Source organism: Silurus meridionalis, chromosome 11 (genome assembly GCF_014805685.1).
Source record: "Silurus meridionalis isolate SWU-2019-XX chromosome 11, ASM1480568v1, whole genome shotgun sequence".
Taxonomy (NCBI): Eukaryota; Metazoa; Chordata; class Actinopteri; order Siluriformes; family Siluridae; genus Silurus; species Silurus meridionalis.
The window spans coordinates 21,551,558-21,574,910 of NC_060894.1; the positions used below are offsets into that span (position 1 = coordinate 21,551,558).

The 23,353-nt window shown below is 38.8% G+C and overlaps 1 protein-coding gene across 1 annotated transcript in view; it reads right to left on the reverse strand.

Moving 5' to 3' along the window:
- Window positions 1-23,353, reverse strand: part of cntfr (ciliary neurotrophic factor receptor) — a 160,327-nt gene that overhangs the window by 29,556 nt on the left and 107,418 nt on the right. Inside the window, exons 4-5 of the mRNA XM_046860345.1 lie at window positions 5,087-5,204; window positions 1,560-1,726 (exon numbers count right to left, since the gene is read on the reverse strand). Coding sequence (XP_046716301.1) covers window positions 1,560-1,726; window positions 5,087-5,204 — 285 coding nt within the window. The remainder of the gene's footprint in view (window positions 1-1,559; window positions 1,727-5,086; window positions 5,205-23,353) is intronic.

Here is a 23,353-nt window from a genome sequence, read left to right on the forward strand (position 1 = left end):
TGCTGTATTTCGTATTTAATAACGTTATGCCGTTTAACTGGAAGGAATTTAGTGAGTTGCGAAAGTTGTACGTTTGCAAACTGTACACCCTGTGATGTATGTGTGTATGAGTGCTCAGTGCTCGCTGAGCTGAAGTGCTCTCTCTAATGTGTACATGAATTCTGTGCACAATCTATAAATCTGACTATACAGGCTCATTCTGGTGTAAACACACAGTTCAGCTGACCTCACACTAGTCTCCAGACTATCCATTAATAAAATTGTATATCCCGGTGATGTTATGAAGCTCGGTTCAGTGCGCAGGATCAGCCATGGGGAGGTGGTAGTTTAGTGGATCAGGGTTAGACTTTGGATCCAATGGTTTTGAGTTTAAATCCCAGTCACACAAGCTGCCACTCCTGGGCCCCTGGGTAAGGCCCGTCTGACGTTTGCTGTAAAATTTCAGCCCTTGGAGTACTTCAGGTTAAGGGCCTTGCTCAAGGGGACCAAGAGTGACGGCTTGGCGATCCTGGTCCTCAACCCCCGACCTTCAGATCAAAAGCCTTAACCACTGAGCATGGTGTAATATTAATGCATCCCTAATATAACAGACTTAAATATACTGCATCAAACTCACTATACGTGCATTTAAAAAAATGTGTGCGATTCCTGAACGCGTTAGCTGCCTGCTCCCCACACTAATTACTAATTGTACACTAATCGTAAATCGGTTTTGGAAACCAATCAAATTTGCAGTGGCCGGTTGAAAACCGAGGCCAGTCTTGCGCAATAAATCATCGTTATCACTAGGAGGCAAATATTTCTCCAGTTAATCCAGTAATCCAGATGATATTAGCATTTTTTATTACTATTAACTATGCACTTTATTTTGTTCCCAGGGAGCCTTTGCTATTTTCTACTCCCCATCCTTACTATCCCCCCCCTCCCCATCTTACAGACCACATATTCCCTTCATTGCCTGTGCGGAGTGATTGAATGTCTCGATTTGTCTCGATGGGGAGAACGTTTTGCCCGACCCGAGATATCACTGTGCCTAACAGATAACACAATGTGGACCACATTATGGGCCAGATGTTTCGGACACTTCCATTCTTTTGCCCCCGCTAAATGATTACAGGGCTATTCTCTTTCTGAGCATGAAAAGCAGGCTGCGATGCCAAACATGATTTGTGTAATTGACATGAATGGCTGTAGACAGTGATGGTCTTCCACCAGCTGCCTGGTGAGAGTTATGTCTTAAAACGCGTGCAGTTTATGTTGATGTTTATAGGCTAAGTGTATTCATTTGGTCAAACCCACACAGCACTTCCTCCATCAAAACACTTTAACGGTCTATAAAATGTCTATTTTTAGGTATTTAGTACTTCATAAATCCCTGCAACTACTTTCTGTGTGTCTTATTTAGAACGTAAACACAGCCTGTGTAGCTTTCTGCTTTGAGGAACCTCAAAACCGGTGAAAAGTGCAGAATTTTAACGAAGCGGAAATGAAATTGGAGGAAAATACCGTGTATGTGTGTGTCTGTGTATATACACATATGCATATATGTGATTATTCACCCATGTTTGACTCCTCAAAGCTGCTGGCTGTGGATGCCGACCCGAGCTCGTTGATGGCCGTGACATTGACTCGGTAGGGAAAACTAGAGAAGAGCTCGGGGAACATCACATGGCATCTGTTCTTGTGGACATCATCCCGCGTCACTTCTAGAGACTTCTGGCTGTGTCTGGGTGAGAAAATAAATTTTTTTAACAAAAGAGAAAAACATTCGTTTGGTGATTTTGGACACAATTTATCAGATAAAAAAAAATAAAGGATGAGTTAAACTCATCAGTATGCATTCTTAGTATAGAACGTCATCAGCATGGGCTAGTGGTAAACAAATATAGCAAGATGAATCACGACTTGGCAATTGTGGTTCGTGTGTGTACTGAAAAATGCAGAAGGCAGCGGAGAAGGAGAATGTGGACCCGGTCGTGGCTTGGGAAAAGCCGTTGGAGCTGTAATCCTTCTGATATTTGCTTCCATTCATTTTTTTTTCTTGAATACTAAATGGAACATTGTAGAAGAAAAACCTCCGCTGCAACAAGACTCCAGAATAGTTTCTTATTACAAATTAATCTCAATTATTTTTTAGATTAGATTAGCATTTTTTTTTACCTATCCTCATCTAGATTTAGATCATACCAGCAAACACACTGTGAGATGACCATCCAAAATTTTTGACACTGTCCAAAAATGCGTGCGGGCTATTTTTGGTTGCAAGGACATGACAACGGCCATCTTTGAAACAGTACAAGGTAGGACCACCGTATAGGAACCACAACATGCAAATTGCCCACGATTGGTTCACGTTGGTCATCTTGCATTTAGGAAATTTAACAACATATCCTGTGCATTAAAGACTCCAATCAGGTGGTCCTCACAATGTATCTCTGTCTTGTTTTGTATTTAAATGATTATATAGATTTTTCCTTAATTCTGCTTAATTCTGCAAAAGCTGTTGTTTTTCTGCATGTTTGTATTAATGCACATGTTCTAATAAGTTATTTATTTTATACAACTTGGAAGGCGGATGCTACACATATCACAGAGGCTGTTTAAAAAGATCTTTATTTAGCATTTTGGAAGGAATCTCCAGGCTCAGTGATCTAGATTCTCTATTCACAAGCAGAGTTTTTCTACCCTCATGAGCAAACAGAGGCTAATGACGGATGATGTATTAAGATGCTGTAACGTAAGCGATAACAGGATGTAACTCGTGTGGAAAAAATGAAGTGTTATTTTTGTATTGATAAAAACGTAACAGTTCAGAAAGTTTTCTTCAGAATGGGAATGGGCGTTCACGGTTTTCTATACGGAATGAAACTTCAGGTTTTAGTCCTTACTTATCTTACTATGACATTTTGTATGACAATTATTATCAGATCACTCGAAGCATGTTTTCCTCTCACTGGGGTGCACCATTACATTTCAGCCATTAGATTTTGTTTTTAAACCAATGGGATATTTTGCCTAAAGCCCAGGACAAGAATAGATTTGCTGTGGAAGACTGCCAGGAGTCTGCCCCAGGGTGCCATCTGCCAAAAAGCCTGGGTGCTGTTACAGTATCATTGCTGTTCTTCTGATATCACTTCCTTTCCCTTGAGCAAAGGAATTGGCAAAAACGCCCGGTCCTAAAAATCGACTAGCATCTGGTCTTCATATTGTTGCTAGATTTCACACCTAACAAACAAAACAACAACAAAAAAATCCGGCCATTGTAATGTTATGAATTATTTTGGTATTTGTTAATAGGACAGGTTAATGAAGGCCATTGTTCCCTAATTAAGGACTATTTTTAATCAATGAGATTGAAGTCACGCTAGCTAGTTTCGAAGCACAGGAACGATTATTCAAATGTGACATATTGGCTGTAGAGAATTAATGAGTTACTGCATGCTGTGAAATTGCTCGCTGACATTTGTGATCAGCCCAAAACGATCGCGGAAAAGCCGGCTCTTCGGCATGACGCGAGGCCGTGACGCGTACGCTGCATCTGTACAGGACTTTTTTGGGTGTAGGTGTAGATTTCAGTAATCAAGAACACGCTATTTTGCCTTTTGTACAACTAATTCTTTTTTGTTTCAGGTACCAGAAGAAGAGAGAGAGAAGAAAAGCGAGAGATGAGCATGCTTCGGAACCGGTTACTGCTTTGATCGCGTTTTTCCAGATGATTTACACAATCAATACACTGTACCTTTTATTTATTATATTTTTTAATCAGGGTCATTCTTTATAAATTGCTCATATATTGTTATAACAATTATGTTTTACTCGTAAACTAGCAGCTTATAATTTATACATTTTTATTTTGTCAAAATTTTGTTTTGAATTTTTTATAGGATTTTATAATGAATTTAATTTTGTAACTTTTTTTGTTATTAATAATAATAATAATAATAATAATAATAATAATAATTTCTTTTTAAATCATTTATTAAATACATTTTTTATAAAAAACATTTTTAAATGATTTTTATATAGTTGCGTTTGCAATATTGAATGTGAGCTTTTTGCTTTTTCAAGTAAATACTTTGAAATATCAAAACTGTAAAAAATACTGAATAAGAGCAAGTGCAGTTTCATTCGAAGGGTGTGAGTTCAAATCCCAGCACCGCCATGCTGATACATTCATCAATTATACATTAAATTTCTCATTAGGTTTTCTGTCATTATGTTTTAATTGCTCATAATGTTATTAAAACCCTTATACTTTTATTCTACACCAGCAGCTTGCAAATTTGAAACTGTTCCTAATTTATTATAATGTTTTATAATGAATTTAATTTTGTGTCATTTTTGTAATAATAATAATAATAATAATAATAACAATAACAATAATATAAAATATTTATTTTCAAATTGTATTATATTTATGTATTTTTTATTTTTACTCTATTTTTTATAGATGTTTTTTTAACTAAGTACTTTGAAAACAGGAGAAAGTGAGCTGTGAGATGAAAAAGTGTAGTTATGGCTCAGAGGGTGAGACCTTGGCACCACTCATTAGAAGGGTGTCAGTTCAAATCCCATCTCCACCAAGCTGCCACTGTTGGACCCTTGAGCATGGCTTTTAACCTTCAACTCCTACTCCTAGTATCAGTTGAATGAGTAAATGTAAATGAAGGTCATGCAGAGGGAGTGAGTGAAAAGAGAGAAGTGACAGAATAAGACAGAAAGAGAGAGAGAGAGAGAGAGAGAGAGAGAGAGAGAGAGAGAGAGCACTCAAGTATATGCCTGGTTGTATCCCACAAGGGCTATAGGCTGAGAATCGCTGAGTTTGGTCTCTTCTAGTCAGACAGGCCTAATCAGCTCTCAGCAGGGAGAAGCTGACTGCATAGATCACTGATTCAGGCAGCCTCTTTCTTACATGAGGCCAGACCCGACATGACAGAGAGAGAGAACGAGATAGACAGACAGAAAGATGGGGGAATGGAAAAAGGGAGGGTTTGGTGACAGATGAAGATTGAGACAGCAAGCAGAAATAGGAACAGATAACAACAAGGATAGAAAAAAAAAATAAAGTGCTAAAAAAAAACCTTACTGGACGTTGACTTCAAATTCCGTGGGGATGTATGTTGGATGCAAAAGGTGCCAACTGCAGTAGAAGCCCCTGGGGTAGGTGTTTGATCGGCACGTCACCTGCGGTTCCTTCGGAGGAACTATCAAGAGAAAGACAAGAGAAAGAGAAGGGGAAAGGGGAGAGGAGTCAGGGGAAAGAAAAAGAAAAAAACAAGCACTTTGTCAAGCCGAGCGCAACTCCTCAGATAACCATCAGTCATCCAAAACATCAGTCCCAAAGGTCTTTTAGACTGCAGTAACTGCTTGCATGTAAACCTATTTGTCTTTTCTATGGAGGAGGATAAAAAAAGGATAGAGAGGAGAAAAAAGGGATAAGAGAGGAGGAGTGGAGGGTGTGTGTGAAAGGGGGAATGCAATAACCGCCCCAGTCCTCCTTCCAGATTAGGGCCCTTTCTTGGGCCACCACTGGACCGTGCCCTTCACCACCGAAATTGAAACGGATGACTCGGACCAGTTGCCCGGGTGATGCATAATATCAAACATGGCCTTAAGCCACGATGCCAAGTGAGCGCTTTCCCTTTTTTTATAAGAAACAAAGGCCGATTTTCTAGCGTTTTCTCAATTCTCTACGCCACTGTCCCGATATCACAAAGGACAGGAAATGAAGATTGCGTTATCAACGCTCGTGTTTGATACTCGTGTAGCGTATCAGTGAGATGCACCTAAGAATGTTATTTATGACCGGCACTTAGAGCCATGATGAGAGCTCAGTGTCCATTATACAGCGGCCTTCATCTCAACTGTTACTTGTGTTTATGGCATAATGTTACAAAGTCTGTTTTGATGGCGGCGGATGCATGGCTGATAGCCAAGTGTGCCTTTACACCTAATAGCAGAGTCTGTGCAGAATTGTTGCTTTCTTTTTCTTGCTCTTTGTTGTAGGTTTGTATGAATAAACACGTGAAGAAAAGTCTACAGATAGAGATTTTTCGATCTGACGACGACGATGGTGATACGACAGAATTGTAAAAGAGGTAGCAGAGTTGTCATCGCATAAAATTGGATAAAACTTCTGGCGTATGACCCAATCAGAGCATGAAATAGAAACTAATGGGATAAGAACACCAGTTTAAGTGACAGCTGAAAGCCTGCATTTATATGAATTGCTTATTTAAAACGGAAATATACTGATGAATGGTCTTTGATTCTAAAAGAGGCATTTTTTATAAATTTTTTGTAAAACTTCTGTCTTAAAATATTATAGTAGGTTATATTATAAGCTCAGGCTAAATGAATAAATGTATAATATCGCTGTATGTCGTACCTGCGAAAGCAAACCCACAGTGAGCCGTCCACGCACCTACTGCTACACACACTATAAATATATATATAGTATGTATAAATATATACTGTATATTGTATAGTTTATATAGAACAGTAGTATGAATTGCTCTGTTTGGCTCAATAATGTAGTGTAATTTGTTAAATTATTATAGTGATTCTTCATTCTGTTACTTTATATATATATATATATATATATATATATATATATATATATATATATATATATATATATATGTTACTATTCTTCCTGGTGTTGATGCATTGCATATCTGTTAAGCAGCAGTTTGATTCACCTCCAGGGGTCAATTCAGTTATGCTTGACGTTCTCGCCGCATTAAAACTCTTCTAGAGAAGCAGAAGCGACCTGAGATCGCCTCACTCAGACCTGCTGGGTCTTCGTTCTCAACTGCCAACCATATTGATGAATCTTGATTTAGCATATATCTCATTTGCTTCAAAACTGAAGTGGTCCAATTTTCCCCTTAAGGAACCAATTCCATCTAAATTCCGTACTTCGCGTTTGCCTTTCAAGCGACCCTGACAAATCAATTCATTAGTCCCATTAGAGGATCAATCGCCAAATGGTCTATAGGCTTTCGATGAGCAAAGGAAGCCTATATCTACAGGATGACATCAGCTCGGTCTAGACAACATGCGAATGCAAAAGAAGTTGCGATATATTCCTCCGTCGCCTGGTAAAGAGTACGACTCGGCTTCGTGTCCTGGTATGAATCTTTCAAGCCGAAATATTTGACCATGGGAACATCCTTGACTGAGTTTGAAATGAGAAAGAAACTGTGTATTAGAGTGAGTCTAGTAGGAAAGGGGTGGACAGCAGAGTGTATGATGACCCCCACATTCCAGCTGTGAGCTTGTCACTCTGTGGCTTTGGAAGCTCTCCTCAGGGGGCGCATTTGGCTCCAGCTTCCATGCCACAGGGGGCCTTTCCTCAACCCGGGGCCAAACAGGCACTCTGACAGCTCACACACACCGGAACACACACACACACTTCACCTCAAATGAAAGCAGACGGACATCTACACAGAAGAGCATCTCAAAGACGCATTCTGCAAAAGAGGCGAAAGCCGCAAAACAAAACAAGATTGCTTTTTCAGGAGCGTTCGCAGCCTAGCAACGCTTCTATTGTTCCCTTTATGTTTTGTTTTTCCCCCGTTTTTTGGGAGGGCGCAGTGTTTTTGAAGTGACAACAAAGAAATACATCTGCATTCTTCCCTTTTGGGTTTTGTCATGATTTCATCAGAGGGTTTTTTTTTTTGCCCCAGCAACAGCTTTAGCCTGATTAAGAAAATAATCGCCCACCAACTCCAAAAAAAAGAAAAAAAAAACTTTAATGGGAAATTAGGTGTAAATACATTTTATAGAAACACACACATCTCTGTGCCATGCCTTAATCGACCCCTGGCTAAAACATCGGTTCCTCTCAGTGTTCAATGCAAAATTGAGGAGCTCCAAAAGAAATAAAAAGGACGGTTCCATAATAACCATTGTGGAAAAAAATCATTCTGCGGCTATTATTAAAAAGTGAATGTGGATGGATTGGTGGATTTGAATGAGAAGGTTAACTGTGTGTGTCTACGTGGACTTTTGTCCAGCATTTCTCAGACCTCTCCTTTGTACTCTTTTCAGTGCAGGAATGTGCAAGAAGAAAGCAGGGTAGGGCTTCTCAGGAGCTTTCCCATCCCCAGTGACCATCGGCAAAGCGGAAAAAAAAAACCCTCAAGCTTTCGCTTTTAGAAGTCTTCCAAATGGTGTCACGTCCTGTGAGTTGTTTGATGATACCCTTCGGAAACGAGTCGATGGCTGGAATCCGTACGGGAAGGTACAAGAGGAGTTAAGCACTATTTGTAATAAAAGCTGATAATTGCAAGAGTCAACAGAGTGCGGCGATTTAGCTGTCAGAACTGGTAATCAGGCTGACGAGAAAGTTCTGCTCAGTGTTCACAGCCTTTAGTGATTGTTGACTCAATTTACTTTTACCATATGAAAGCGTTTGTCTTTGGCCTTGGCTGGATGCCCCATAACACCACTTTACCTTCAAACATTTGACGTCTTACAAAGTGCTGACAGCCTAATTTCAGATTTATTTCTAGTCCAACGCCCTCTGGAACATCAGCTAAACTCTTCTACATGTTATTTGAACTGGATTCCCCTCGGACACCTAAATTCTTCTGACAAAAGTTTTGAATGCATGGACCCCTGCTCTTCGCTTACCTAATCTGAGGTCATTAAAGAGTCGACACAATGAAAGACACAGTCGCAGGGGTCACCTGACAAAATGTCACGCAGACAGGCTACATAAAGAGCGTGAGTGAGTGGATCCAGAACAATTCCCCCGATCATTTCTGACTACTGCCTTCCCTCCCGAATGCTTTCGCTTCGCAGGTATGGAATGCCAGCTATGTATCCAGCAATTGGAAACAGACATTAGTGTGTGTGTGTGTGTGTGTGTGTGTGTGTGTGTGTGTGTGTGTGTGTAATGGGGGGGTAGTAGAGAAAAAATGAGCAAAGATCAGGAGACGGAGGAACATTAAACGCTACCTAAATGATCTGCGAGCCCCCTGTTGCTAATTAAGACATTGAACAGGCATTTAACAGACACATAATGGAATTCTGGAATTTTAACCTTGCATTCCTAATTACTTTTTGATTCCAATCAAAACTGGAAAGTAGGACATTATAATGGCACTTTCTGCAGAATTGTGTCTATTTCGTCAGAAAACCTCGAAATTAAAAATTTATTATGGTTTAGATTATTTTGGGTGGAAATTCCTGACCATCCACCTGCCAAAGTATGTGTAATTCATCGTAGCAGCTCTGTAATGATGGGAAGATCAAATCATTTTTGTGACTTGATTCTTTGAATCTCGTTCATCGAATTGAACAAATCTTTTTGAGCCATTTAGTTCATTTCATTCCTTTAATCAGCAAATAACGTAAAATGTTTTACATTTTCAATAAGCATGTTCTTCCTAAAATTGTTTCTGAAAATTGATATATGTATATATGAATGAGTAGTGTCTATGGGAGTCACGTGACCTGTACATCACCTACGGACATTTTGTGATGTTTTGTTCGTGCATGTTTGGTAGAACATGGACGAATCACTCTTTGAGACGACTCTTTTGAAATGAACGAATCTTTCGTGAGTGACCCATCACTATCGCTCTGACAAGTCGATACTGTTTGCAAATACATCACCTTATTCATGGTTCCTCAGCATAAACCCCCCCCAAAAAACCAAGGTATATTCCTTACAATATAACAATCAAGAAAAATCCCACTGGCATGATAATAGCTTTATTATTTGAATTATAGGTCGGAGAACTGATACTTATAAAGTACACAGAATGTAGAAAATCTAAGCATTCACGATCGACATGTTCATCAGTCTGAAGATATTTAAATACGGAGCACGAATTAAGACAAGGTCACGACAGAATAAAATGAACGAGTATTTGAACACTGACACATTTTAGCACTTTGTGATAAGCACAAGCTTATGAAGCTCTATGTAAAGATTCATAACAAGCCCAGAGAAGTCAGGATTTCAAATAGGGAAAAACCATCATCATAAATTTCCCAGGTGTCTACGGAGAAAGTGCCTGACTGGCATCTCTTTAGGGAACGACTCAGCTGCCTCGATGCGTGCATGTGAATTCATCTCATGTCTTGGATGCTAATCGAAAGTCCAATATAAAGAAAGCCCTGTAAATCCTGCATCGAGGTGCTTATCTAAGTTGAGTGTGCCTGGCATATAGAAGACCACGGCTTACACACTTGACTAAATGAAATGTGCCGATAAATCATCTCTTCATCGAGTACCCCGTAAACGAGGAACCCGTGGTCTCTGATTATCCAGCCGCGAAACCCTCGACGCTCCTGCTTCCTTTCGTATAAACAGAGCAGGGGGACGTTACGCTGGCTGCGATATGCTGCCGAAACATTTCCACATCTCTGCTATTTGTCTTTTCCAAGGAAAGACAAAAGGGAGCAGAAAGAAAAGAGTCAGCAGCTTTGCTGGAAATGATGCAGGAATGTCTTAGAGGCTAAATCTGCTGCCCTTTAGATGCAATAAATCACCAGGTAATATTCTGTGTAGGGTTAACAATCCATTTAACAGGAAATGCTCAGAAAAAACCACTGAATATGCACTTCTCTCACTAAAATGGATTGGTATGCTATTAAAAAGCTTTGATATACTTCGCATTATGATTGCATTTCACTCAGTTTGTCCAAGTGGGATGGTCTGGTTATGCAAATAAAAACTGAACATCGGCTCATGCTAATTATTATTTGGTTGAAGGCTTATTTTTCTAGCAATATAAATCCCACTGTTTAATCACACGAGACTCAACGCTAAATAAGGCGAAACTTTTCACTTGAAAATTAAGAAATATCCATAAAATCCTTTGCTAAAAGGTCAAAGTTCGGGGTTGCGGCTGTCAGGCCGTGCTGATTCGAAAGGCCTCGGATATACGAGGAAGCATTTGACAAAACGAAAGGAAGAGTCGTTCATGTAAGACTCGTCAGTCACGCTGCTCTGAAGCGAAAGATTTTGTTGACTTGACTGCAGCACTAATCAAGTATAGACCACTTTAAATGTTTTTAACGCTATTTAAAGAAATTTACTGTTCAGATGTTGCCATTCCGTTGTACTTCTGAATTAAAGCCCAAGAATAGGACTGACTCAATCAATATTTAATTTGAATTACATTTCTGAAGATCCTCAGGCGAATCCTTTGGAATACAGACAATCACATCATTATCCTCTTCCCTGTCAATCACAGCAACATTTATTACATTTGGCAGATGCACGTGAGGGTTAAGGGCCTTGCTCAAGAGCCCAGCACAGGCAGATTGGTGGTGCTGGGATTTGAACCCATGACCTTCCGATCTAAAGTCCAAATTTGCTGATGGCAAATACACAAGATGTACTGTATATTTCTACAGTAAACCAAGAAGAGAATTTGTTAAAAAAAAATTTAATAAAGCACATAAGATAACCCAAAAAATAAAATACACAAAGCTGAAACGAAATAAATGTAGCAGTTGTTTACACAACTTAACTGGAGCACGCCTGCAATATCATCCATCATCGTTATATTGTTACAGAAAAGCCAACCGTGAGACAGCACCCTTTTTAATTGAAGAGCAACAAACCGTCAAGGAGAAAACCGATGCCATGCTCGAAAGGGCAAAATCAAGCCTTCTTGGAGTTGGTATCCAAAAAATAATGTAGTACCACATTTAGAGTAGACTTCTTAAATCTTCCAACCGATTGGAAAATCTTGAACATCAGCTAATTTAATCATAACATAAACTACTATATTCAGAAGTTCTGGTGGATACCAAGTCACAGCGATCTGGTTTTAGTATTTTTCCAGAAACCAGAAACAAGAACATTAACTGAAGCAGTGCAATGACACATTCAAGGTCATTACATATCTCATTTACTCATTTGGCGAGTTATAATTAAGCTTGAGCAGGTGAGGGTTAATGGTCTTGTTCAAGGACCAACTGGAGAAGCTTGGCAGCGTCAAGATTTAAACTCAATTGTCCTGTCAATAGCCCAAAGCGTTGAGCACAGTTTTCATTAAGCGAGCATCTGTTACACCACCAGTCCTTAAATCTTCAGAAATCAGGAATCCACTTGCATGTTGCTGCTACTAAATTCTACTTTTGGCTATTCAGGTAAGCGCATATTTACACACACACACACACACACACACACACACACACACACACACACACACACACGTGTATATATTTTAGTATTATTTCTTATGATGCAGTCAATGGGTGCTTTATCAAGGTCTATATGATGGCAGGAATTTGACTCATACATTCAAGATGCCAAATATTTACACACTCCTTATTTAGAACTGCATCATCATTTGTCTGGCATCTCCAAAGTACAAGATGTTGTCACACTCGGCCTCTGAAAACACCAGTGGATTTGTCAGTAGCTCATATCGCTAAATATCATGCAGAATAAACCTTCTTTGTAAGTGAGGCCAGAGGGGAAACCAGCACCCAGACAGAATTGGATTTGTGTACAAACATCTGTTCATTTGTTCCAAACAAACATCAAGCACAGACAAACCTTATTTGTTGGAATGGTTTGCCTTAATGCAATCCAGAATTGGAACCCAGGGGTACATGTTTGGGATAAGTTTTAACTATCGAATCATAGATAATTACAGTAAATAAGTTCACTCAAAATTACTCAAAATATGTCTACATTTCATGTATTCCTAGATTTTTGGCCTCTGATTAATTTTATATCCCATTTGCTCAATTTGGTCAGTCAGATCAAATGCAGTCTTACGGTCTCAAATCAATCGTAATTTAGAGCAGCATTCACCCATGAGTTCTGCAGTTACAAGAAAATCATTTTTGCCAAAAATCTGCTCGCTAAGGTTTTTTCAGCTAAGATAGAATCGGGTAGATATCTAAAAGCACTGTCTTCAAACAGTGATGCTTATAAACTGATACAAAAGCAACAGAAACTTGAGGAAATGTCAAGGAGATGCAGATTAAACGAGCGAATCACAAAAGGTCAACCAATCAAGAATAACAGTTTGGGTACGGACTTGTCTTTTTTATCTCATATGAATATGAGCTGTATTGCAAACATAAGAAAATGAGGCTACTTTTAATGGAAAAAGAGTCTTTGTATCCTGTGTGGTCACAATATTTGGTTTCAAAAGTGTCCATGACCATGTTATATTATGTTTTAAGGATGGTAAGATTCACCAATTCGCATCAGAGCATCGGCATAAAAGTTAACGATGTGATGCATCGATTTTAAAAAGTTTCCCAGAACAGAAAAACGATGTCTAATTTTATTTAATCATTTTTTTTATTTCTTTATTTTAATTTGCACTACAAAGGAGTGTTTGTGAAAGGGGCCCTTTGTTAGAAGTCAGAAGTAAACTTATGTAAATTAATGATTTGCTGTCTGTCTGAAATCGGATCACACGATACATCGTATCGTATCGTATCGTATCGCATCGCATCTGTAGCTGATTCATTTGTGTCGTATCCTTGGCTATACATCGAGTTGCGAATCACATCAGCCTGAGTTGTGGAGATGCACATCCCTGATTGTTTTTTTTCTCCACTATGAGGGGCTCAGAATTTGTAAGAATTAATCCTTTTATTAGGATTTGCAGTGAATTTCGAGGAATCGATAATTGGGTCAAGGCGCATGTTTTTTTAGCTTTAAAGCTGGTGTATTGATGCAGCATTTGTTGACTTGAGTAAGAGTAAGAACCACTAAGGATTACTACACTGAAAAGGGAATAAAGGAAATTTAAATGACAATGGCAGAATTTAAAAGAGATAATAATGCCAAATTATGGGTCCCAGTTTTCTGAGAACCAGCTGTTTTACTTTAGTTGCCCGGCAACATCATGATGTTATTTCCATCACCATGGATTTACCAGTCAGGTAATGACACCTAGAGCAAGTTGTACCTGCAAAGTGCTAACTTACAGAAATAAAATGCTTCTACATTAAGCCTTCTGTTCTAAGCCTTCTTACAAAAAGAGGCAAAATGATATTTATCAAAGATCTAGAATGTAAAAAGTTCCTGGAAGTCATGGATATAAACAGTTCCTGGAGGAATTGCTGTACATGCTTGGCTACTGTGACCAAGCTTTGGGTTCAAACTGACTAAAGCAACAAGAAGACTGTTCGAGGAAACAGATGATATCTGATAGAGAAAAAATTTTAAAATAAGAAACTGTACAGTTCATTAGAATGCAGTTCATATCTTTGTTTAGATACCGGTCTTCATTCAACAGATGGACAGTCATCTGGTGACTTCCTGAAATGGAGCTCTTCTATCAGTGAAACATCATCACTAATAAGCCTATTAAGATTGAATGAACAGAAGGCACATGACTAAGCCGGTAATCTTGTGCACTCTGCACGATCCTTCAGGCGTTCTCAGTTAATTAGTTGGCAATCGAGGACCAGGATAAAATTTACATCAAAATCGTATCGAATAAATAAGACTAAACGGTCATTTGGAGGCCGACCGAACGCCTAATTTGCTATTTAAAAGGTTGTAGCAAGAATAAACTTTTTCAACTTTCACAGCCTTTGATTTATTTCCGCCTGATGGTTAAGGACCAAATATCAGAGATAAAATATAAAGTAGAAAAAAGGGCAAAATAGAAAACGTGCACCATGTAGGTGCATCTAAAGTAAGACCACCATGAGATATATTTGCAGAGGTTCCTCGATGGAATATGCTCAGTTAAAAGCCGCACAACATTCAAATTCATTCATTAGAATGAGAGAAATGTTCGAAATAACATTAATGATTAGTAAAATTATGCATTTTTCTCCAGTTACACACAAGGTCCTATAAATCAGTAAATAACTGCAGAGACCTCTGATACAAACCGCATTTTACAACTGATACAGTCACATTTTACAAATCGAATTACTCAACATCCACAAGCCAGAGCAGCAATACAAACTAAAGGAGCATGTGTGATTAACTGAAAGACTCGGTTACTCAGTAACAAACTGATAATTAATAAATAGAATGTCAGGGTAAAGTGCTGATACGAAAATATTTCAGGATCCATTAAAAAAGCATGCTGTAGCCCAAAAACAACGGTGTCTTTGTGTAAAGTGGGTCTGAACAGAGATGTCATTAATCAAGAACACCAGGACAAGTGTCAGAAGTTTCAAACAGCTTTAATAGGAGAGTCAAATGGCACACTTTGATCACTGAATGTCAGCACACTGTACATCTTCCAACTTCCCAGAAAATGCACCATTAGAAGGTATGACAAAGAAATCTGGCGTCAATTCAATCCTTAAAATTTTCTGCTGGTGGAATATCTGCGCTATTCCTCCTTCAAAGAAAGACCAGCAACGAAATACCCCGAGCTTCAAGTTGCAGCTCTTAGATCTTGCCGGTTCTGACATCTTAGAGATTTTCACTGAATATAGGATTACTTAGTGGCGAATTAGAAAAACATTCAAGAAACCCCAAAGAGGTTTACAGATTTTTTTTTTTTCCTTCCCTTCAAATTAAAATCCATGCATTTGGTGGATCACAAGCTAAACATGAATACATGCTTCAGCCTTGTTCTTGGAGGTTCCTTGCTCCATCTCGAGCTCTGCAGCTCAAATATTACACAGAGTGGCAGGGGATAAATGAAGGCTATTGTGTTGGCGGAGCTCCCTGTCATTCCACAGTCATGCTAATGGCTCTAATCTGACAGTGGACTCTGGCTCCCAGCATCCCCCCTCCCACCTCTGCATTCCTGTCCCCAGTGTCATTCGCAAGGAACGGCAGTATTACATGCCTGTTTGTTCTCTTTGTCGCATAGCCTTCCCAGCTATTAGGGCTCAGAGGAAGGAGGAGGGTAACAGGGAATGGACTTGTGATCACACCGGATCTCCTGTTGCAAAAGTTTCCCTATTATTTCCAATCAGCCTGGAATGTGCTCTTGTAGTCACTGGTAGCCACTATAATCCTGGGATTGAGTGAGGAAGCAGTACTGAGGTTCAACCACATTTGTGCACCTTGTGCATGGTTCCTGAATGCAGGTACAGAGTAAGTTAGGTTATGCGATGTTTAACATTGCTGTCACAACCAGAGTACAATAAAATACAGTTAGCATTCAGCGAGCAATGCAAATAGCAAATACCTAATAAAATAAGTCGGGGCAATGGTATATTATTGAAAATAAGACTGTAGAAAAGACACCTGTATGCAATTAGGTTGAATCAAATAAATTACAATAAAGGGTAGGTGGAGGTAAACAGCATCCCTGCATTATGATGCAGTTGTGCACATTGGCGTCATTGCTCCCTTATTATCTTAACAGCAGGAGTAATTGAGCTGAAAATCAAAAGGCCAGTGTAGTCCCAAGACGTGACTTGAAATGCCACGGTAATCTGGTGTGGCAGGACAAAATGCAATTGCAGCTTAATGCCACCTGCGAGCTTTCCAGAGGCAGTGATCTAAGGCCAGTTTTCATCCTGACACAAGGAATCTGTGGAAATACAGTATTAGTGGCTAAGAGCGCTATGTCATCTCCTAGGTAAACATACACGTCTTCTTATTCATGCTTTCAATAACTGGAAAAAAGTCATCTGAAGTATAACTTCAAAGACAATTCGGCATACGCTGAACCAATTCCGTGGCTGTCTGCCAAATGCAGCTGATACTTAAAATGTTTAAGGTTTAAACTGCGGATTAGGAGTCCCATCAAGAGGATTAGTCAAAAAATATGTCTGGATTGTTTTGCCATTCATGCTGAAAGCATTGTGAAATTCCTGAGGTGGAAAGGGTGATGCAGGAACATGTTATTTCAGCGAATTGGCTATGGTCAGTCAACTCGTACACCTGCAGTGCAAACAGAATGCTAAGGCAAGCTGATTTCTGGCATATACTGTGTCATGGCTTCATTTCTCACACAGACGAATGGACGTTTGTCCTCTGAGATGGAAAGCTTCAATTTCAACCGGAATTCCAATTCGTCCGAGTGCGTTAGTTCATCTGACCTATGGGACTGAGCTTCTATTACTTCAACAAGTTCCTACAGTTGGCTTCGAGTCTGAGATCTGAGGCCTGTCCAAAATGTCAGTCTGCTCCTCCGTCTCAGATACAGTTACCAGATGAAAACCGATACAAGGATCAACTCGAAGGAGCGAACGACCAAATCATACGACATGTGAAGCGAATGCAGTGGAAATCGTTTTAATGGTGGGTGGGGGCAAGAGGTCAAAGTGCTCTCTAATTTCAGCAAATTTTCCCAGAGAGGAAAATGACGGGTCAAGACGTGCGGTTCCTCATCGCATGTGCCGTTTCACCGACAGTGTTCCCACTGAAATATGAAGCAGATTAATGTTTCAGATTGGTAAAATAAGAATCCCTGAAGGACCTGCATTGGGGCTTGATGTCTACTCTACAATGACAGCATAACTGATCACTCAATACCCAAGTAGAGATCAGAACTAAGACTGGAACCAATTTGTGCCAACATATTAAGTAGCAAGGGTTTAAAATCTTGGAAATTACTCACACTTAAACAGTATTGTTTTATATTTAGTGTACTTAAGGGTTACAAAATTGATTCCCTACACTGGACTTGGATTTCTCCCAGTCCTAAACATTTGTCTTTTCACAAACACAACCCTTTTCTGCCCACTTCAGGAAATGCTGCTGGAAAACTGATTAAATTGAGACGGAGAGAGGGAACTTCATGACCAGAGTTAGAAAGCTGTGGATATAGGTGCTGTGTTTAGACCTCGATAATCATACATAACTGTTATATAAAACGCGAGAGTTGTTCTGCTGAAAAGTTTTCTCCACTTTTCACCACTCAAGGAACCTCTCTCATTCCATGACCTATGAACAACTTTTGCTGGAAGCAACTAAATAAAAAAGTGAGTCCTAAAGGGGCAGAATAACAGTCAGCTGGAATGCTAGGCGAGGATAAAACGACAGATTGCCTCCAGCACTATGACATCCGGCAGCTGTAACTGAATATTGAATTTAGGAAGCACAGTAAGGAGGAGAGTGAATAATCGATTATGGCACTTTTGCAGTTGCGTTTAGGGCCATGTTTATTCCACAAAAGCACCAGTTCCACAAGTATAAAAAATCAAATAAAACTAATAATCGGGGTCAGGAAGGTACGATTGCCCAAAGGGTTATCGTGTTTATTATGGTCTCCTAGGACTATGGTGTGGAAAGAGCACCTTCTTCATACTCCTTCAGATTGATGATTGGTGAAGGCAAATGGAGAAATGTAGCCTTTGTGGCAAGAGAAGGCACCGACTCTGGGTTCTCAGTCATGCTTGGTGTAGACTATCAAAGCCTGGACACCCACAACGTTCCACAGCAAACCACAAAATCAATCAAAAACCATAATGATTACAGTATAAGTATATGCAATACATTGTAATTCATCTAAAAGCCTCTAAAAGAGGTATAATGGTTAAGCTTTACAACATCCCATTGTTCAACAAGTTACAGAAAAGGTCTTATTTTCAAAAACTCCCCATATTAAATCGAACCAAGCCAACGGATAAAAATGACCCAAGCTGTGATTATCCTACACTCCGAGTCATTCACCACCATACAAACTGCACCCTTGCACTGCACTCAATGGTGACCACGGATTACAGCATGAACTGCAATTTAGGGAAAAATATGCAATCGCGCATTAGGCTTTTAGGACTTATGGACTAGACACACACAACCCTCTGTCTCTACTAATGCCAGTGACGTCTGCCAATGAGGACAAATCACCAGGCCTTAGCAGACAGCGTGCTTCCATCTCCAGAGAATCGGACAGATTCACTCCCAGACATCTGGTCCATTTACAAATTGGAAAACACAATTTAAAAGGGAAAAAAAGAGAAAGAGAGATAAGAAAAAAGCACACACGCTGTAGAAAGATTGTAATAACAAAACCAGATTCTTTTTGCTGGCTCTAATTAAAATTGTTTACTAGCAGAAAAGGGCATAGAGGTTGTCATTTTAATAGTAAAGCTAGCATACATTTCTTCTTTCTGCATAAATTAGGTTTGGACTCTGTTATATTACTTGCTTTCTATGTGCAGCTACTAAATAATGTAGCACCGTTTCGATAATATTTGAAAGATATTCTATGTGGGATGAGCGGCTCTCTTTTTTTATCTTATATAAACAAATAAATAAATAAACAAAATGAAAATGAAAAAAAAAAAAATCATTAGTTTGTTCACTGTGCTCTATATATCTCCCCTTTGGTTATCCACATAAAAGGATTGAGCCTCTCAGGAGGATTACATCCCTCTTCATAATGACTGTATGTAATAATTAATGGGATTAGGAGATTACACAGTAGCTGGTCCAATCTACGCCCAAGGCCAGACTGTCCAGCGCCTTTTCCACACTTAGCTGATGGCATGAGCTTGTCTCCAAATGCTGCCATTAGCGGAGCCTAATGGAAGGCAGCCCAGGACAAACTCCGTCATTTTGGTCTGAGAGTCTTTAACCTGGCCACACCCACTTATGAGCAGCAGGAGATCGCTACATATCTGCCTTAATTATGCCGCCATTTTTTTTTTTGTAAAAGTCAACATAATCATTTATTGAACAGAGGTTTAAAGAGGAGCTGTTTGATGCTAATTATATATATATATATATATATATATATATATATATATATATATATATATATATATATATATAAACTCTGCATCATATACAAGTATTTGTATCATGATGCATCGTTTTTTTTTTTACATATTTGCACTATTAAAAACGACTTATTTATATATCATTATTAGAAGATGCGTTATAGTTTTATTATTTAGAAAGTGACTAATAATTCATGACCAATGTTTCCCGAATATGACGTATCTCAACACTACAGAGACCAAGGCGTGTCCTGAGAGTCACATAGACTACAGATTAACAAGGCAGAGGCAGAGCTGCAACTTCCTGCAGACAGAACGGGTTTTATTCAATCTTAGCAGGAAACAGGAAACATTATTTTTAAAGTCCATTTTTATTTATGCTAATCTGCTAATGGGAAAAACAAAAAACAAAGCAAAACTGGACATTGCATATGTGTGATTGAGTTACAAATACACTAAACTTACCCGAGGAGTGCATTAATAAACTATTTCTATATTTCTTTGGCAGATAAATAATAATGATACTGTTTGAGAAAAACATCCCCAATGATTTGGAAGACAAAGTAATAGGAAGAAAATCAACATAAAATAGAATATATAAAATATCTTGATTGCTACTCTGCAGAAAAAAGCCTTGTTGCGTTTATTTATTGAGTATACAATTGTAGAATTGTAGTGTGAATGAGGCATAGAGTGTAATGCCTATTGACAATGCATTCTAGCTTAGAGATTGCTAAGGGGCAATTTCTTGGAAAGCATTGCCATGAAAAATATTTTATTGATCCACTGAGATGTTTAAAGGATCTGCACAATGAACAAGACAAAAAAAGAAATCTTTCCAGCTCTTAGATATCGTTGAAGAAACAACACTGTTTTGGGCCCTGTTTAGAATTTGAGAGATAATACAACAGAAAATGAAACCCAGGGACACAGAGACTATTGGAAACCCTGAGAGTCAGTAGAATGAAGGTAGGCTCAGAATCTCAACTGACCAACATCAGAGGATGTGTGTGAGCCTTTGGATGCTTGGAGGGAACATCTCTCAGTATATAGACCTAAGCCTAAGGTCCTTGTTGCGAGTTGACCCTGGTTTAGTCCTGGATGCCTTTCAGTCAGCAATGACCACCTTTTTCAGGCATGCCATCTTTTTGTGGGCAAAACAATATTAACTTCTTCAGCAATGCGAGCTACAGGAGCTCGTCTGTTGAAACGGACCACACGGACCAGCCTTCGCGTTACACGTCCAACAACTGACCACTGCAGACCGGGAACACCCTACAAAAGCTGCAGTTCTGGAGATGCTCTGACCCAGTCGTCTAGACTTCATTATTTGTACCCCCAAAGGCAAGAATTAAACAGTTGTAAGCATTTTAAATGACTACTGAATGCAATTCCAGATAGAATTCCTGAGCTCCCACCTCATCACCAAGCCTGCTTTAAATCTTGTCAGTATCTTGTTTTTCATACTTTGTGTACATTCATGCAATCCATTTGGAAATTCTAGCTTAGTGTTTAAGGCATCGGACACACAGGTTCCAATTCCAGCGCCACCAAGCTGAGCAAAGCCCTCAAGTGCTCAGTTATAAATTACTCTGGATAAAGGCGTCTGCCAAATACCATAAATGTAAATGTTTCAGTAAAATAATATCTTTCCTCCTGTTCCATGTTTAGCGAGTTTCAGATTTTGACATGGACTTTGTAAAGACTGACCAAAAACCTAAAATACCAGTTTTAAAGTTTAGCAAAAAAAAAAAAAAAAGTTATGAAATTGCATGTTATGCAAATTAGCTCAAGAAAAAAAAAAGGCAGAGCTAATAGCTCCAAAAAGTAAATGTCACACCAAACGAAATCTGGGGAATTTTATCTCTGCGACACACAGTTATGGCTCAAGATGTAAAATATCACAATGCGTACTTTGAGTTTCTGTCATCCTGCCTTATTTTATCAGTTGCATTTTATTGTAGAAGCACGCAAAATAATTAGAATAAAAACTATTTAAATAGTACGTTTGGTCCTTTGACCACTAAACTTTCTTCGGTGAAAATTCTTGTGCTAACCATTAAGGTTATTCCGTGCAAGTTCTGCCTGATCTCATGGCCAATGCATTAGCATTTTATCACCAGATTCAAAATATTCTTGCTAACCTGCTGCCACTTTTCTTATTTTTAGAAAAATTATGTTAAGTTTTCTCTCCTTCTCCATTGTCTGTTAAATATCAACACAAATTCTGGTAGGACTGTTTATATCCACTTTTCACCTTCACCTGAACCGTGACTGGTATTCTAGAAAAAAAACCAGAATTGTGTCCCTATATACCGTCTTTTACAATAAAATAAATCCTATATTACTTACAGTGAATCCGGTCAACCTCTCAAGAGAACCTTATCTCAGACAGCAAAGAACAAACAAACCCTACCTACATAATTCATAGGGATGATGTCTGCAAATGACTAGTCCTAAATTTAAGAAGGAAGCTCTCAGCACAAAACCATCAGTTAAACCGTGCATATGTTAAATAAAAACCCAGGTCCCATCGCACGCCACTTATTATTCTGTTCTGGTTTCAAAGGCTCAGTTTTAATCTCCAGCAAAATGCAGTAGAAGCCTTAAGGGTGGGGGGAAAAAAAGTCTTTTTGAGTTTTTTCTTTTCATATTCCTTGTTGTGGTCATCCATTCTTTATAAACGACAAGATCGCCATTCAGAACAGGCATCTGCTGCCTTTTTTTTTTGAGCTATTACTGTCAGTGTGAGTGTGTAAAGAGATAAAAATACATATAGCAGACTTCCTTTTTTCATGAAATATGCATGACTCTTCTATTTCAGCTCAATTTTTCATTCATAGTACACTGTCCGTCTTTAAAAATGATCTACAGGACGTGTATATCATTTGGCGAGGCACACTGTCTCCTGGATCAGAATCGGCTAGTGTCCGTGCACCATGAGTGATGAATGAAATGAAATTGAGGAAACCATGGTCACATCTGGGCAGGCGATGATTATACAGGCATGGAAGTTATAAGGAGAAAAGCATGCTTTAACAGCTGGAGGTGCGCTGTAGTCAAATCCAGTGGTGGATTTATGTAGTTGAGTTAAAGTACAAAAACACTGTAAAATATGACTTGAGTAAAAGTACAAAAGTTTTTGCCTTCAAATGTACTTAAGTATCCAAAGTACTGATTTATTATAACTATATTGTTCCTATTATAATTTTTTGTCACAAGATTCTTCACATAATCAACTCATTTGATGTGTAAAGACTCTCAGCACACTGATCTATTAATAAAATGATATTAATGACTCAAACACTGATTGATTTCTTTGGCAATGATCATAAACACAAAACCTTCTTTTCAACTAAATGGCAAATAAATTCACGTGTGTCGTGTCGAGTTCGAGTCTGGAGTTTCTGCATCATTTATTCCTCTCTAAATGTTCTGTTGAACTGATGCTGAACTGTATGTTGGTGATCAGCAGATACACCAAGCGCTGATCGGAACGAGTTTAAAACAGAGCATGCGCTCGATCCTGATTGGTGACTCGCTGCGTGTTTCACCAGTTACGTTTTTATCCTCTTATACAGAAAAAAAAAGGAACGACTGATTTCGAAAAATGTCGTTGAGTAAAAAGTAAAATATTTGACTTTGAAATGTAGTGAAGTTACAGAAAAAGTCTCCTTAAATGAAAGTACTTTAGTAAAGTAGAGATACATGAAAAAGCTACTTATGTAAATGAAACAATTACATTTACTTCATTACTGAT